Raw genomic sequence first — 15,834 nt, forward strand, 5'->3', positions numbered from 1 at the left:
CCGTCTTGATCGTGCATTAGCATATCAGAGTAAGTTGAGGCTGCTCGGCCAGCTGTTCAAGAACACTTTTTATGGCCAGCAGAAGCGTGTGACCAGTGCATCCGATGAAGACACAAAAATACAAAGAAAGAACCTAAAACCAAAATTTAGAGGGCAATCGAGGTTATTTTGTTTCTGGGAGAAAACCTCCAAGTAAGCGCTGTACGTGAAGAGTAAAGTGAAATTGGTTCCTGTGGCTGTACGTATTTATGTATACCCACCTGCAAGACGAGAAGGTTCTCTAAGCCATTTCCATCAAAAAATGTGCCACCGGAGGAATCATTTATTCAGCGAACTTAGTGTTCTTCGAAGCATTACGTCTATGAAGCTGCTTTCTTTCTTTCTTTTCTAAGCGTCCCACCTTACTATTTTCTCTCTCGTTTTCTTAAATAAGGTAACCGCAGAGTGTTTTCTAACGATAACGACTTTCTTGCTTTTTATAAGCTGTTTTCCCCTGTCTTAAATCGACCGTATATATATCGCAGCATACAAGGTGATGAAGTTTCAAGTTTTCCCCCCATGCGGTGAAAGTACGCTTACGCATTTGGAGGTAGAATAATACAGATAAGGCTACGCTGGCTCAAAATAACTATTCTTATTCAGAAAGTTGTATTATGAAAAAACAAACGCAGTCATACTGATCCAATGTTGCCGCTAGTTAAAGTGCACTTTGCATAAGCAGCTTAACTTTGTTCGGAAGCGGGTAACTGAAAGACTCATCTTCTTTGAAGATGGTATACGGGGAGGAATAGATACTGCTCGTGATCCATGTGGAAAGAATCAAACTATGTAAATACAAAGCTCCATTCTACTCTGGTAAAGAAGGTTTGTACTTTTCAGTCAATAACGTATTTTTGTTTTCTAAAATTGGGACAAAATAACTGTCGCTTAAGCCATCGCACTTAGTGCTGAACAATGCCTTTAAGCTCCGGTAGCACTCCTGGATGCTCTAGGCAAGGGTACTATTAAATAGGATGGTTGCTATCACTTTAAAACACGAGCCTGGGCATTCATTTAGTTTATTTGCGGGTTTCTAGCCGCCCAACCAAGGTGGACACTTTACATAGTTTGGATGTCCTATTCAAACATCACTGCAGGTTCGCCTCCGAATCCGGCTTTCAAACCATGACGTTACAGGCTATGCGCTTCTGTGGCTCTGCGGCGCAGGAGCGCGTAGCCATGCGGTAATTTGTTTCTCGTTATCTTCTTTTTGACCCTGAGAAAAAAAAAACTACTATAATTCCTTTAAAAAAAAAACGACTTAAATACGCATTTATCAAGATGCACTTCATCAATCATTCAGTCAATCAGTCAGTCGGTCAGTTGTTCAATAAATAAATAAAAGATTAATAATAAATCCGTCTATCAAAGGAAGTATGTTTACCAGAAGAATATGAATGTTCATCCAGGGCTAAAATATTGTTACGGGTGATGAAGAAGAAGCGGGCACTGGCGTGAGCAGGTGCGCTCGCGTATAGGTCAGCCATTTTTCATTAAACGTCATCTGCCATCGCTCTCGGTCATGTTGCGTCTCCTTTCTTCATCGGCTTGCCGCCCCGTAACAATATGGTCACTTATGTTCACAAAGGCTCAGAGGATAATAAGATGGCAGTACCAGACACTAGATTATGCGTTAAGTTGTTGACGGAAATCTAGAGTCAAAGATATCACGTTCGTTTCTCACAGGCAATAGAAAAAAATGGTAAAACTTCCCCCCCATTTTTTTCATTTCAGAAAATAAAGTCAAGCATGAGGTATATAATACATTGCTAGAATGGCTTTCCCTAGGCCTCCTTCCACTGTTCAGTGAAAAATAAAGAGAAAGAAATGAAAGCATACTAATATACTCACAATCGAACAAATGCCGAAATAAAGAGATCAACACTTAGAAGTATTTTTTATCTAACGTGTTCATCATTGACAGGATTTCACCAGCGCACAATCAAGGCACGAAAATGAAATGCAAGCCATGCACTTTAGTGTATAATTCCACGATGTAAAGATACCATCAGCCCGGATGATTTGGTCCTCAGCTCATTCGGGCTAAAGACAGCTGTCTTTTTATATTTATTCAGGATATATGTAAAGTTACGTGTCAGCGATTCAAGTTTATAGTTTGTTCTAAGTGTGGTATTTCCCATGCATCAGTGCTCCGTGCTTTAAGATTTTTTTCTACAGTTAACTCTTTGCTTTCAAGTTGAAGATAAAATGTTTCGCTAATTGTGTCTTCGTTATTTGCGACAATGGTATATTTAAGATACGTGTTGAAGTCAAGAAAGTGGCTATTTAACACAAACCTGAAGTCTGAGTATCTATACTGCTATCAGCATGTGCCGCGAGGCGCTGAACACTGAAAATCACCACAGGCAGTTTATTTCGACCATTACGTGCATACCATCGATTTCATATGGCCACTAAGAATGGTGGGAGTGAAGAAACTGTTTTACAGGTGAGTCTTGGTAGCTAGGAGTAAGAGTACAGTCCATGTACTCTCCAGAAATTTCCCGCAAATCCCCGGCCCCTTATATGTTTATTATCTTATCCTTGAGTTACGCGGGGTTAGCTGATGCAGGCAAACATATTGTTACGGACGAGGAAGAAGCTGTAGGCCCGCCGCGATTCATTAAAGTCCTCTCACAGTAATCAGTCACCTCTTTATTCTCTATGCTCATCGGCATGTCACCCCGTAACAATATTATGCTAGTTGCTTATTTCCAGAAAAGTTGGACGTGACTTGATTAGTAATTGCTTACTAAAGTGCATCTTTAACGATTAATGGAGGCCAGTTGAAACATCTGTAGGCAATGCATGGCTTAACCACTTCGAATAACGTCCTCTTGTGATAACTCTGAGGAGAGAAAGGGGCGTGAAAGGTTCTCCCCATTCCCTATCTGATATTGTGGGGACTCTTCAGGCTCAATGTGCGCTGGCCCGGATATGTGTTGTTGCATCTGTCGCCAAGAGATGGCTTTTTCCGTATTCAGGTTTTTGAGAGGTGGCGATGCTATTCATATATTTACTCTGACGAATTCTAGTAACTTCGAGGGCCTGTGAGCCGAGATAAATTTTTCATTTTGTTCATGAACGGTCGAGCAAAACTTCTGAATGCCTCGTTTGCCTCTATACCATGGTGTCCAGGGCAAACATGACCTAATAGCACTCAAAGTTACGCTTAACCCTTGTAACTCCCACCTCTACATTATTTCAGTAAAAGTGCCATGGGACTCACGTTAAGTAAGATTTGTGGAATCCTTCACGCTTACATATTTGTACCAGATACGTTACCATGCTAACTGTATTCGAAATTCTTCTAGATGTCTATAAATTCTGTAAAATAACTTTGCCTTGTTTATTAAAACTTGCTTGGTCTTCCTCTTATTTCATTATTCTTTTCCACCGTTTTCCTCGTTTTATTTTTCTACATTTACGCTTCGTGCCTTTTCCTTTCAATCGCGATATGAATTTTTTCCCCTCTCGCAGAATACAAACTTCAGAGGGGACACAACGAAAAAAGAGCCAATATGCTGCCGCGGGGCCCATTGTGGCCGCAGTTTCACCAGCAGACATAGCGCAAGAACAAAGAAATGAGCAACACACAATTACAATAATAGAAACAATTCGAAGCCACAATATCACAATTGATTCTCTCGTTGAATAAAATACAGGATAGATATTAGGGATCTCCTGGAAGTATTTTCAAATATTATCGAGTATTACCAAGGGATTCTGGACCCGTAAAGCTGTCCAAAGACAGCTTTTTTCCTTTCAAAACCCCATCTGTATTGATGGCAAATAAACGATTTCATTTCAGTACATTTCTGTCGTGAAGGGAGTTAAGAAGTATAGTCAAGTTTTAAGATATTGATTGGGTATCGCAATTAGAACGAAAGAATGGTAACGACCAAAGCTGCTTCTTACATATGTTAAAAGACGGAATGTAATGGGTTATTCGAAGCATTTGGAGAAAAACAGTGTTAGAATTATATACAGCTTTTTTATGCAAACATAACTGCCGAAATGAATACAAAGTCGCAGTCTTCATTGCACAACTCTAGAAAAAGGTTACTTGTGAATGAGCGCCATGGAGCGTTTGAAATTAATCTGATTTCCCGATTTTGCGCGGTAACAATTTTTTCAATATTTTGCTTGGTCATTGTACCCCAAAGAATAAAACAATATGCAAGAGATGGAAGTATAAAAAGTCATAAATTACATGTTTAACTTTTGCTGAGAAAAGTAGCCTATTTCAGCATGTGATGCAGTTTACTTTGTTTACTTTCTTTCTAACACAGTCAGTCTGCGCATCCCAATTAACATTTTCGGAGAAGACACCTAGACACTATGTGGTTGAGACTACTTCAATTTTACCTTCACCAAGTAGGAGTATTTCATCACGTTCAATTTGCTTATTTTAGTTTGTTAAATTACGCCTTTTGTTTTATTTGTGTTAACCTTTAAACAATTAGCTTGAGTCAAGTTCAATAAATGTTTCAGAAATTCATATCAAGGTGCAATAACTTGACTTACATTCTTGCCCATACTAAGCATTGTTACGTCATCAGCAAAGGAAATCAGATACACAGAAATGAGTACAAAAATAAATCATTCATATATAGCAAGAATAAAAGGAGTCCAAGTATGCAGCCCTGTGGAACGCCGGAAATGATTACTTCGGTGGCTGATGAAACGATGATTCTGTTTGCGAAGGTGCAAGTAGGACTGTACTAAGGAGAGGCCGGTGCCCCATGACTGATTAATTCCAATGCTTTGCTAAAATCTAATTTACGCCAAGAAGTAAAAGCCTTTCTTCAAATGGGGGGGGGGGGGCTTTATTAATTATTTCTTTTTGCTTTATTAATGCCATCCTTGGATTTCCTTGGATTTACCAACACACCCTAATCAAAAACCTACCCTTGGTGTCATATGAGTTCCCGGTGCGCATAGCATATCTATGCTTGTGAAGTTTAGGGCTAGTTTATGACAGGGATTCGAACTAATGACATATGCACCTGCAATTGAATGCTTTCACACCGAAGGTACAATGAGTACGGCTCTCAGGCGCGGCAGGAAACATGGCAGTCCACGTTGAACGCACGCACGCACGCACACACACGCACGCACGCACGCACGCACGCACGCACGCGCGCACACACACACACACACACACACACACACACACACACACACACACACACACACACACACACACACACACACACACACACACACACACACACACACACACACACACACACACACACACACACACACACACACACACACACACACACACACACACACACACACACACCTTGATATCACATTGATTAACATCGAAAAAAAGAATATCGCCTACGTTTTTCTTGGCTGTTGAATGCCGTTGTATGGTGGGCTGACCTCAAAGAGCCCGAAGACTATCCCATGCATGGGCATGTCACCTTCCAGCTACCACCTGCCAATGCGGTGCCTGTGCTTTTTTTCCGGTCACTACTTCGACAAAGCCGACGATGGATTTTATATCTATTTTACATGCGCAGAGGCACAGGTCCTTGCATTGCGGTCATTGGTACTGGTACTGTAACAAGAAAAAAGCACTGACCCATCTTTTGTTACTATATATCAGCTACCTGTATTGGTATCCCCACAACTGAGGCAGTGTCTTATATTTAAATTAGCATGCGGACCAAATTAGCCTAGCAGTAAACATTACTAATTGTGATCAAATGACCTATAGTGTGACAAGCATGGCTGGATATTCTCACATTAGCGAGGGTAAGATGGTGATAAGGCGGCTTACTGCTTCCTTCCTCACTCACTGAATTCCCCGTAACCAAATTGTTGGCGTCGTTCCTTCCGCTTCCTCCACCGCAGGTGTTCGACGGGTGGGAGAACAACGGCGAGTACTTTCCCAGCCAGGAGGACCACCCCAAGCCGATGGACCAGCGGTTCGCCGAGTTCTGCGGACCCATCAAGCCCTGGAAACCGTTCATCGCCTCTCAGAACGTCGGCATCGTCCTCTTCAGGGTGCCCACGCGTGGAAACTACTTCTCCGTCCTTGTCTCCTTCCGAAAGAACCCCAAACGTGAGAGCGCCTGCGGCGCACAACGCACGCAAACAGCCAGAAACCATTGGGGGCCTGTTCAGAAGAAATGATACAGCTTGCTTCTGCTACATTCACCTCCAGGGAGAGGTCGATACAAATTGTACTCGAGTTTTTAGAAACAGCTCGTCGCATCTCGAAGCAGAAAGAAATGCTATGGCTATTAATCACATGTCTGGGCACTAATCGCGACGTTTCTGGGAGTTTAGGACTAGCGTCGTCAATTCCACTATAGGAGGGCAATGTAACAAAGCACAAGCGGACATTTAGGATATAGGTATTGAGAGTTATACAGAGCACAAGTGCTCAATAAAGTTTTGAGAAACACATAAGGCCAGTGGAAGGCTCACTACCTGGTTGTAGCAGCATGCAGCCTGAAACTAAAGGGGCTTGTGCAGAAATCAGGCTTTTCACCCACACTCAAAAAAGGGGCAGAGGGTGGGACAACCGTTTGGAATCCTGTCACTGATGCATTTATCTATTTATCTTTTTTTCTTTATTGGGTGAGGGGGTGGATTCGCTTTATCCCGCTCAGTCTTGGAGTAATAGTTGTGTTTGCCTTGGCTTGCTTCCTTATTCCAGACACTTTATCATCCCCACCCTTCTCGATCTCTCAACATTTCTTTTTCACATGAGTATGTCTTTACATCTATGCCGATGGGGATTCTATAATCTCTGTCGAGGCAAGTGCTACGTTTTATCTACGAGCTGTTTCAGTCGCGGCCTAGAGGAGCAATCTCAGTCAGCTGAAGCTCAAACAAGCTTGTTGTCCAGAAGAAATCTCAGATGCTATTAGTGATTTCAATATCCTACTTTTCATTCGTGTCTTTAAGTAGACTGCACGTCGCAAAGAGAAATTCTAAATGAAGCAGCCTGCCTCACAACTGTGCCTGCTGTGCGTTTTGACATTTCTTTTTTATTTATGGTTCGTTTGCGCAGCTTGCAACGTCATGCTCCTGCCGCTCTCCGAGAGTCCCATCTACACGCTACGTAACTACGGTCGGCGCGTAAACTGCAGCGCCGCCTTCATCTATCCCATGAACTTTCGAATCTTGGCCACCAGCATCGGCTCGCAGACTTTCTCCGGTTCCGGCAACGTCGAGTTCGAGACGGGGCTCATCACTAAGGTACAGTGCCAACAGCGCGGGCTGCGCTGTATTTGTGTTGGTGTACATGTAGTTGACAGGCAACGGTGCCTTTTCGCTGTTGGAATGCCTATGCAACAAGAAGTTCTGGGAATTGATAGCCACAACTGTTCTTGAAATCAACATCCTGCTGAGCGCAAACTTCGAAAACAAATAACTGGAAACTAAGAAATCTATCTAGTGGCGGAAATCAGTTGCCAAGCTAAAGGCAAGTCAATTCGTTTTGAGGAAAGCAAAATGCAAAGTAATGGTCTCATTTCTTGATGACCTAAACCGCGCTCTGAGGAAAGAAAGGAAGGTGAGGTGTAAATGAAGAAAGAAAGGAATTGCTTAATATCAATAGTAGAAGTTTCAAGGGAATAATTTTGACACTACCTGTACAACTTTATTGTCTACTTAAGTTGCACAGTACACAGCAGCCTTTTGTGTTACGGCACTCTAAAAACGCAGCCTCGCCGACCGGAGTTCAACCAAGGTTGCCCATCAAGATACACGAGTGCCTTAATAACTGAGACACAGTGACGAGTCACTTACTGCGAGTAAATGTCTAAGCAAGAAAAACAATTTAGCTAAGGCGGAAGGTCTTAGGAGAGGAACACACAGGAAAGCCTATATAATCGGCAAATCCACCATTTGTAGTAATGCACTCCGCGAGTGGTTGCTGAGGGCTGCTTGTTACAAAGTTCCTGTGCTATTTCTGTGCTTAAGAGATTCAGCATGGCGCCATCTGCGAGATGTTCCAATTGCCCGGCTATGCGAAGCGCCAAACGTCCCTTCTCCTATGGTCCCGAGCTGCCGTATTCGCGTGCGCTCCTGCCACTGCGCATGTGCATTAGGATCACTGCGCAAGCGATCGTAGCAACGGACTGCCCTATACTAAATTTCGTTATTCCATAAGCGCTACCGACACACGCAACTACAAGATGCTTTATCAGGAGCAAATTCACTATCTCACGCCTGTTCACGAGCTTCTGCTGGATACATCGGCAAGAAAAAAAAAAAAGCGGGAAACAACCAAGTACGAATGAGAGACTCAAACAGCGACTGCTAACTCACACTGTTCCCCGATGTGCTCTTCCCGCATGGTACACCTGTTTTTACTATCTTTGTGCACAGACAGCTAAGCGCCTTGTTCCATGCGTCCCACCTGCTAGCAGCAGCGACTTACGCGCTACGAGCCACGTATCGTGGGTTTCATTCATTTCCTTCGTTATTTTATTTTGAGCAGGCAGGCAGGATTTTGGCTTGCGTCACCTGGCCGGTTCGCATGAAAGCGGATTCCCGCCTTTCTGGCAAGGTATAATCAAATTTGCGAGATCCCACGGAAAATCGAGTTAACCGGAGCGCCTCATTTCTGCGGAATTTCATTCCGCGTCGACATCAGCGCGTGTTAGTCTTAATTGGCGGGGACAAACGGCACGCATGCCAATACAATGCCTTCGGCTATGGCGATCCGCTGAACTGACTAGAGTGTTGTAGGTGGCAGCGAATCTGGACGCATCTAACCTCCGCATTCAATACTCCCTCCCCCCCCCCCCCCCCCTCTCCCTTCCCCTTGCATCGAGAATCCGAATGTTTATGTGGTCCCGCGCTCATGCACATTTGCTTTGCCTAAGGCTGTGCGTTCTGCTTTCAATGCAACTTGTACTTCGCTTTCAGTCGTATGATATTCTGAGAAGTACACCGGATGTGAGCTTAGCCATAAGCTGCATCATTGCTTAAGTACCCTGCTGAGACCGAATGAACTAATTGCTCAAGCGTTGATAATGTCTCGACTATCCGAGTGGAGGCAGTCCCGAAATAACCGCGGGTCTTAATGAGTCAAGCTGCTGACATTCCTTCCCATGAATTGCTTTCGGAAACTCGGCAATAGACTGAACTGCAGAGGCGCTACTGTGTACAATAAGACTTCCCACGGACAAACCACTATACGGCATTTGCAAAAAAAACACGAGTGCCACATGTGCCGGTGGCAAAAACAGCTCTCTTTTGTGCATGTTAAGTGCCGAGTAAGTTTATAAATAGCTGAACACTAGCTGCGGCTATACAAACGCAAGGTGGGTCACTATAAAACTGAGAGGAAAGAAAGACTCGATATACGTGCGCCCAACACTTGCTCAAAAAGCAAAGGAAGTTGAAAAGTTTCAAGCGCGTTTAGGAGAGTATTTGTTTTACGCACACCGCTTAAGTTCAGGAACAGATTTCCTTTTCCATGGTCGCACTGACCTCCTGCCATAATGTATCATGCCCACAAAAAAAAAAAAAAAAAAAACTGATGTCGAGGCTGCGTAGATCTGGAATGAAAATCAGAAATGAAGTCTTTTCGAGATTTTTCTGCATGCTTTGAAAATTAAACTCCATTTGTATCGAAATGCGCTTGCACCATGCCCTTAACGTGAAGTGCGTAAGATTTCAGTATACTGTCTATGTAGTCTTTGTGGCTTAGTAAAACAAAAAAAAAGAGAAAGCAAAAGGGGAAGGATAAAGACCCACAGAATTTATAACAGTAAACCTATCATCACAAACAAGGAATACGTATTCCACGCCACTGATATAGAGAAAAAAGTGGGACCAGGCATCTGGGAATATTGGCGTAGCATTGAGAAGGCCTAATGACTTAGCCAATTAAAGGCTCATTAGGATGTGACACTGCCGGTGGTCTCCACGAAAAAGCCGAAACCTCCTTTGAGAGTGACATGCAATTAGGCCTTTCAGATAAAAATCAAATATAAACAAAATGCAGAAGAAGGTAACCAGAAATCGAAAACCGGGTAATGAAAGAATCGAGGTTTAAAGATGAGAAAGACTTTGCCTTTAATTAATATACTCGCCTACACTTCCTCGTGAGGTTTCTGTGACTAGTTCCACTGCCCTGAACACAAAGCTCTGATATTTGGATATATCAGTTTGAAAGTCATGGTGAACGGTATGCTGCTTGATCACCGTTTCTCCTGCGTGTTCGTAACTCCGGAGAAAACTGTTGTACGATAATCTTGCTTCATTGGCAGCTAACAGAAGCACGAAGCTTACGTAGAGAATATTATTACCCGTAATGAGCACAAAAAAACCTACTCCATCATAGCAACCATAGTTCTGCATCACGAAAGGAATAAAATTCCCATAAAGAAAGGTGCTAGGCCGAGGCATACGATCTCCCCAGTACTATCCACAGCTCGCTTAGAGGTAGTATTCAAAGACTTGAAATGGGAGCAGATAGGGATAAGGCTTGATGAAGAATACTCCAGTAATCTGCGATTCGCTGATGACATTGCCTTGCTAAATCACTCAGGAGATGAACTGCAAGGAATGATTTATGACTTGGACAAAAGAAAAGCATGAAACGTAGGCCTGAAGATCAATATGCCGAAGACAAAGGTATAATGTTCAACGGCCTCGGGAAGGAACAGCAGTTTACAATAGGTAGCGAAGCGCTGGCAGTGGTAGGCGAATATGCCTACTTAGAACAAGTGGTAACCGCAGATTTGGACCATGAAAGGAGAATAACTAGGAGAATAGGATTGAGATGGAGCACATTTGGCAAGTACTCAAAGATTATGACAGCTTACCGATATCGCTCAAGAGGAAAGTATACAACAGTTGCATGTTATATCTTTATTCAACTATGGGGATGAAACGTGGAAGCTAACGAAAAGGGCTCTACTAAATTTGAGAATAAAGCAGAGAGGTATGGAACGCAAAATGGTACGGCTAACTTTAAGACATAGAAAACGTGCAGATTGAACCAGAGAAATAACTCGAGTTAATGACATTCTGGTGAAAATCAAGAAGAAATGGGCATGGGCAGGTCGTGTAATGCGAATAGAGGACAACCGATAGTCGAAAAGGGTAACAAAGGAAGAACAGCGTAGCAGGGAGCGGCAGAAAGTTAGGTGGGCGAATGACGTAAGAAGTTCTCAGGGGTTATGGGGAGGCAGCTAACTCAAGACCGGGTTAATTGGAGGAATATGGGAGATGCTTTCTTCCCTGCAGTAGGTATATAGTCCGGGTGTTGATGATGATGCGCACCCAAATCACCACTTCGTGCACCCTGATGAGTTCAGGAAACAGTACTGGGATGGTTTGTAGCTTTGCGCAAGCTTTCCCCACACCAACTGCTAATTCTAACGGGTGATTCCTGCTTTCTCTTTATCAGTCCAGGTAATTTCATTTGCGATATAATGTTGTGTGTTTTTTTTTTTCCTGTGTCTCAACAGTGCAGGAAGCGAGGCGTGCGAGATTACGCTGAATTCATGGGAGGAACCGGCCTCGGAATGGACGGCATGATGGTCATCCAGGACGTCTGCGGCCTCGACTCCATTCCAAGTAAGCTCCTCATCAGCGGGCAGACGCCATGGGGAAAGTTAAATTAAATTCCTATTTGTTACTTGGGCAGAACAACTGCGTGCAGCATGAATAAAATAAATTCGAACAGTAATATTTACCTGCAAATCGCTCTCATTGTTCGGCCATTACGATTAGTTTCAATAAGAAGCACTCGGGCTTTCATTCCTTATGTTCGCGCTCCTCTTCTCACGTTAAAGAAAGCGAACTTAGGAAAAAAAAAAAAAACTTCAGCAGATTCGTCTTGTCTGGTCGGAATTCGATCCAGCGATGCAGTATCTACGTAACAAGCTGGCATGAAGAAGATTTTGCGGTGCCAGTATTGATGAGGTCAAACGACACGCGTATAGACTTATGCGTGACCGGGGTGCCAATGTGATTGAATACTTCAATGACTTGATAAATTTCACGGGCCTAAACTTCCAACGGTAAATGCGTTCCGCCTGCTCCAGCAGATATGCAGGCCATTTAAGGCAAGCCGGCCGACCAGTAATTTTTAATTGCCCTTTTTTGAGTAAATGAGTTGCATAATTTTTTCATCACTCTTATACTGAAAAACGCAGTTTCTTTGGCACTGCGTCTTAAAAAAATACTGTAAATTTTTAGCACATTTTGAAAATCGCTCACAGGCTGTGAGACCACATCAGCTTCGTGCCAAGTGACGTCGCCTGTGTTCCGCACCCCCTACCGGCGCTGCACACAGCCGCTGGCTAGTAAAGGCAGGGCAGGGACGTGAAGGTCATGTCGTACGTGCCCTACGGACTAACGAGGTTTGATCTACTGTCGTGCGAAATATGACAAGGAACAGAGTTTGAACATCCATTAACTCATTGCTCCATGCATTATAATTTTTGACAACCGCTTTTTCCTCCTTTCCAACTAGATTTCTTCTTCGCGTAAAATATCCAAACGTTAACACAATTTTTAGGGTAGAAGTAGCCAAAAAATTAGCGCATTGTCGTCAAGATGTTACTTCCTCTCATATTGCTCGAGACTTTAAATCGCCTTGTGCTCACAGCAGGTTCGCGATCTTTACAACGGCTCGAAAATTTGCTAAAATCGCTTAGCAGCAACGCGGAGGGCAAACGATTTTCAAATTGTAAAAATTGCAGGACTGCGCTTAAGTGTGCTTAAGCACGAAAATGTGGAACACCACGTCACGGGCCATTTTCTCTAACTTTATTTTCATTGTCATCCCTATCAGCATCATCACTATTGATACTATTGTCATTAGCAACTAAATACATAGTCATTGTTATCGCTACTATCCTCAACATAATCATTATCACGAACTGTATCGTCATTGTCATTACTATTATTATCTTAACGTTAGACAAAGACAATTGTGAATCGGTTTCTGTGGAGTCCGACGTGGTGTACTGGGTTGCGCACTTGGCTGGGTATCTAAGGGATAATCGTTCGATGTTCGATTGAGAAAAAATATTTCATATTAAATATCAGCTCGTGCGGCCATTTCCTGCAGGACACTTCCAGCGAACATTTCCCGCGGGCATTTTCGCAGCTCACGTGCTAAAAAAAAAAAAAAAAAAAGCTTCCGTCATAAAAACAAATACAATTTTAGTAATTGTCAGCTGAAAATCTCCGATAGCAAGCAGGTGCGTATCTTTGGTGCTTAAACGCTAACTATAAAAATTCAGTTAACCAGCTGTTTAGCTAACAGATTCCCCTGTTTCCTGAGACCTGCCAAAACTGGTACTAATATGACGAAATATTTCATCTCTACAGCATAAGAAGCCTGTTTTTAAATGTTCGTGGCGAGCTTCACTGAACCATCTATGCTTTATCACTAGCCACCAATAAATTATTATAAAAATCTCCAACTACGACTTCCCATTTCTTAGGGACTAAAGAGCCATCTCGAACCACGATATCCTCCGGACGCACAGAGCTTAGCTTCAGTACGCGCGTGTTCTTTGCGATTGATTAGGCATGCATTCTTCATTATTGCGGCATCCGATGCATTTTTACAGGTAAGCACTCGCACGATTGACGGAAGCTTAGAAGCTTCTATAAGCGCGCACCGACTTCTTCCAGTGCGTGTTTGCGAGCATAATAGACGCAACAGAGCAGAAGCCTTCGGTCGCCTTCTGCGTCGGGCAAACAGAAGACCCGGCGTCAAACTTTCCCACGCACTGCGGCGAGCGGCAGTCATTAGTTTTCCCCAGCGAGAAATGAAACCAGGCCGGTCTCCAGGCGTCGGTTTATTGGCCTCATAATTATTCGACCAACCAATAGTGCGCGGTTGCGAGAAATCTCGGTCGCGTCGGGTTTCCACTTCGCTACCGCTGGGTGAGCAAAGTCAGGCGGACGCCTCTAGGCGGCCGGAAGCAAATGCGCGCAGCGTTAAAGAAGCTGGTGAGAGGGATCTTGGAAAGTCAGCCAGCGTGGCTTACGAGACATTTAGCTTCCTGAGTCGCTATGGCATAGCGGAGTTTCTTACTTGGGGGACGATCATAAGAAAAGGCTGAAGTTGAGGAGTTCTTATCTACTTAACTTACTAAACAAGTTGATCTGCATAAAGGGAGCTCAAACGGGCCGAGACACCGCTCGTGATAAGGCATTCTATTCCATCGCCAGCTCTGCTGGTAATGTTATAGCGCTAAATTCCGGCTGTGATCGGTGATGAAAATCATTCTGCCTTACCCGTTTCTGATTTCTTTTGTTGGAATTTGAGAGAACGCAGAAACTAAGATTCTAAATTCGTGCGAACTTTAATTGGATGAGCTGCAGCAGTTAAGCACCTCGAAAGTATCATGAAATAAAGGGCCTACCCCTTTAATGTCCCAGAAGCAGCCCTCACGCCCCCGAGAGAGCACTCGCGCAGCTATCCTCGCACGGCGATTGAATGCGAGGCTGTCTTTTTGTTATTAGATACGTGTGTGCCATCGGATACTGGCAGGTCCACTGCAAAGGCACCATGGCCTCAAGCGCCGAATCCCCGAGCACTTATGCCGTTAGCCCGTACAATCGTCCACTGGGGTATCGTTACTGGATGCTGTCAAGCAGTTCACGACAGTGAGATTCAAAGAGGCTGCTGGAAACTGAAGTGATGCAAGAGCGTTTCTGACGCACGTGTGGTACCATTGCAGACGCATTGTATTACTTGTAAAACGTGATGCAAAGTGCGTGCTTATCGATATGACGGCCTTCCCTTGCGTGTTGACTGATCAGAGAAACCTGACTAATGTGGGAGCGATATCTTCCCTGCAAATCGGCTCATGTCACGCTGCAAGCGGTGAGTGCGCTGCACGGAACTTGAAGAGAGCGCAATGGAGGCGTGTGTTTCCAGCCTCCTTTTAGCGTGGGCTTGTGGTTTGGTGTAGACGCTAGCTTGGCTCCGGGACTGCTCCTTTACCGGAAGAAAAATTGTTCTCGTTCGCTGTCCTCTAGCAGTGCCGCTATTGGGACAACACACTCGTGGGCGGTGTCCAACCGAACTTAATTTTCTCGCTCATCATTCCTCGTTAGCCGAACGTAAGCGAGTCAAGCGAAGGAAACAGCGACATCGTTTTAGCCGCTGCCGCCGACTTCGTCTTGAATCGCGAAGGCGACGCTGTCTTCCCAGTAGCAACGCGCGAACGCGAAGTTATTATGTAAAGTCAGCACGCTACCGCCGTAGCAGAGCACGAAAGGTCGCGGACACCCGCTGCGGGGCCGCGCGTCAGCGCAGTGCTAGGTATTTGATTAAAACGTGAAATGCTCAATACTAAATTAAATTCTAGCCCTTCGTACGACGCCATTAAAGCGCTGAAACTGTCGTCACCGTAGCGAGCTTCCAAATAAAAACTTACAAAACGCACGTGCCTTGAATAGTTAAATCAGACTAGCTGGTTATTTAGAATAAATGTCTCGCCAGTTGTACAAGTGTTAAATCAAGCATTCCAACAGTGGGATGCGCCGTTTGGGCTCTTCGAACGATTTTACCGTGATTTAGCTCCTGCGAACTGGCATTATTCCCACATGTTCGGCAGAAATTATCTGCACTGCGAGCAGCGTTCATCGATTAGAATGTGCGTGAAACTTTAGCGAGCAGTGGCAGATAACGTTTTCTGGTACATTTCTGTTACGTCAACAGCGAATATAGGAATAACGAAATAACAGCTTGAGGGGCGATTTGGGGCTGCATAGTACCGAGAAATGTACTACGTGTTCAGTTTCAAATTACACTTGGTAGTGTGCGCCTATGTT

General features: G+C 44.0%; 1 protein-coding gene across 4 annotated transcripts in view; it reads left to right on the forward strand.

The window, feature by feature from the left end:
* Nucleotides 1–15,834, forward strand: part of LOC146186739 (corticotropin-releasing factor-binding protein) — a 174,299-nt gene that overhangs the window by 75,465 nt on the left and 83,000 nt on the right. For all 4 annotated transcript variants that reach the window (XR_014708163.1, XR_014708164.1, XR_014708162.1 and 1 more), the window contains exons 4-6: nucleotides 5,911–6,121; nucleotides 7,079–7,266; nucleotides 11,499–11,607. Coding sequence is in view for 1 of the 4 variants with exons in the window: in XM_084607383.1 (XP_084463509.1) it covers nucleotides 5,911–6,121; nucleotides 7,079–7,266; nucleotides 11,499–11,607 (508 nt within the window). In the remaining 3 variants the exon portion in view is untranslated. The remainder of the gene's footprint in view (nucleotides 1–5,910; nucleotides 6,122–7,078; nucleotides 7,267–11,498; nucleotides 11,608–15,834) is intronic.

The sequence above is a fragment of the Amblyomma maculatum genome, chromosome 6 (genome assembly GCF_055883805.1).
Source record: "Amblyomma maculatum isolate TAMU_Amacu chromosome 6, ASM5588380v1, whole genome shotgun sequence".
Classification (NCBI taxonomy): Eukaryota; Metazoa; Arthropoda; class Arachnida; order Ixodida; family Ixodidae; genus Amblyomma; species Amblyomma maculatum.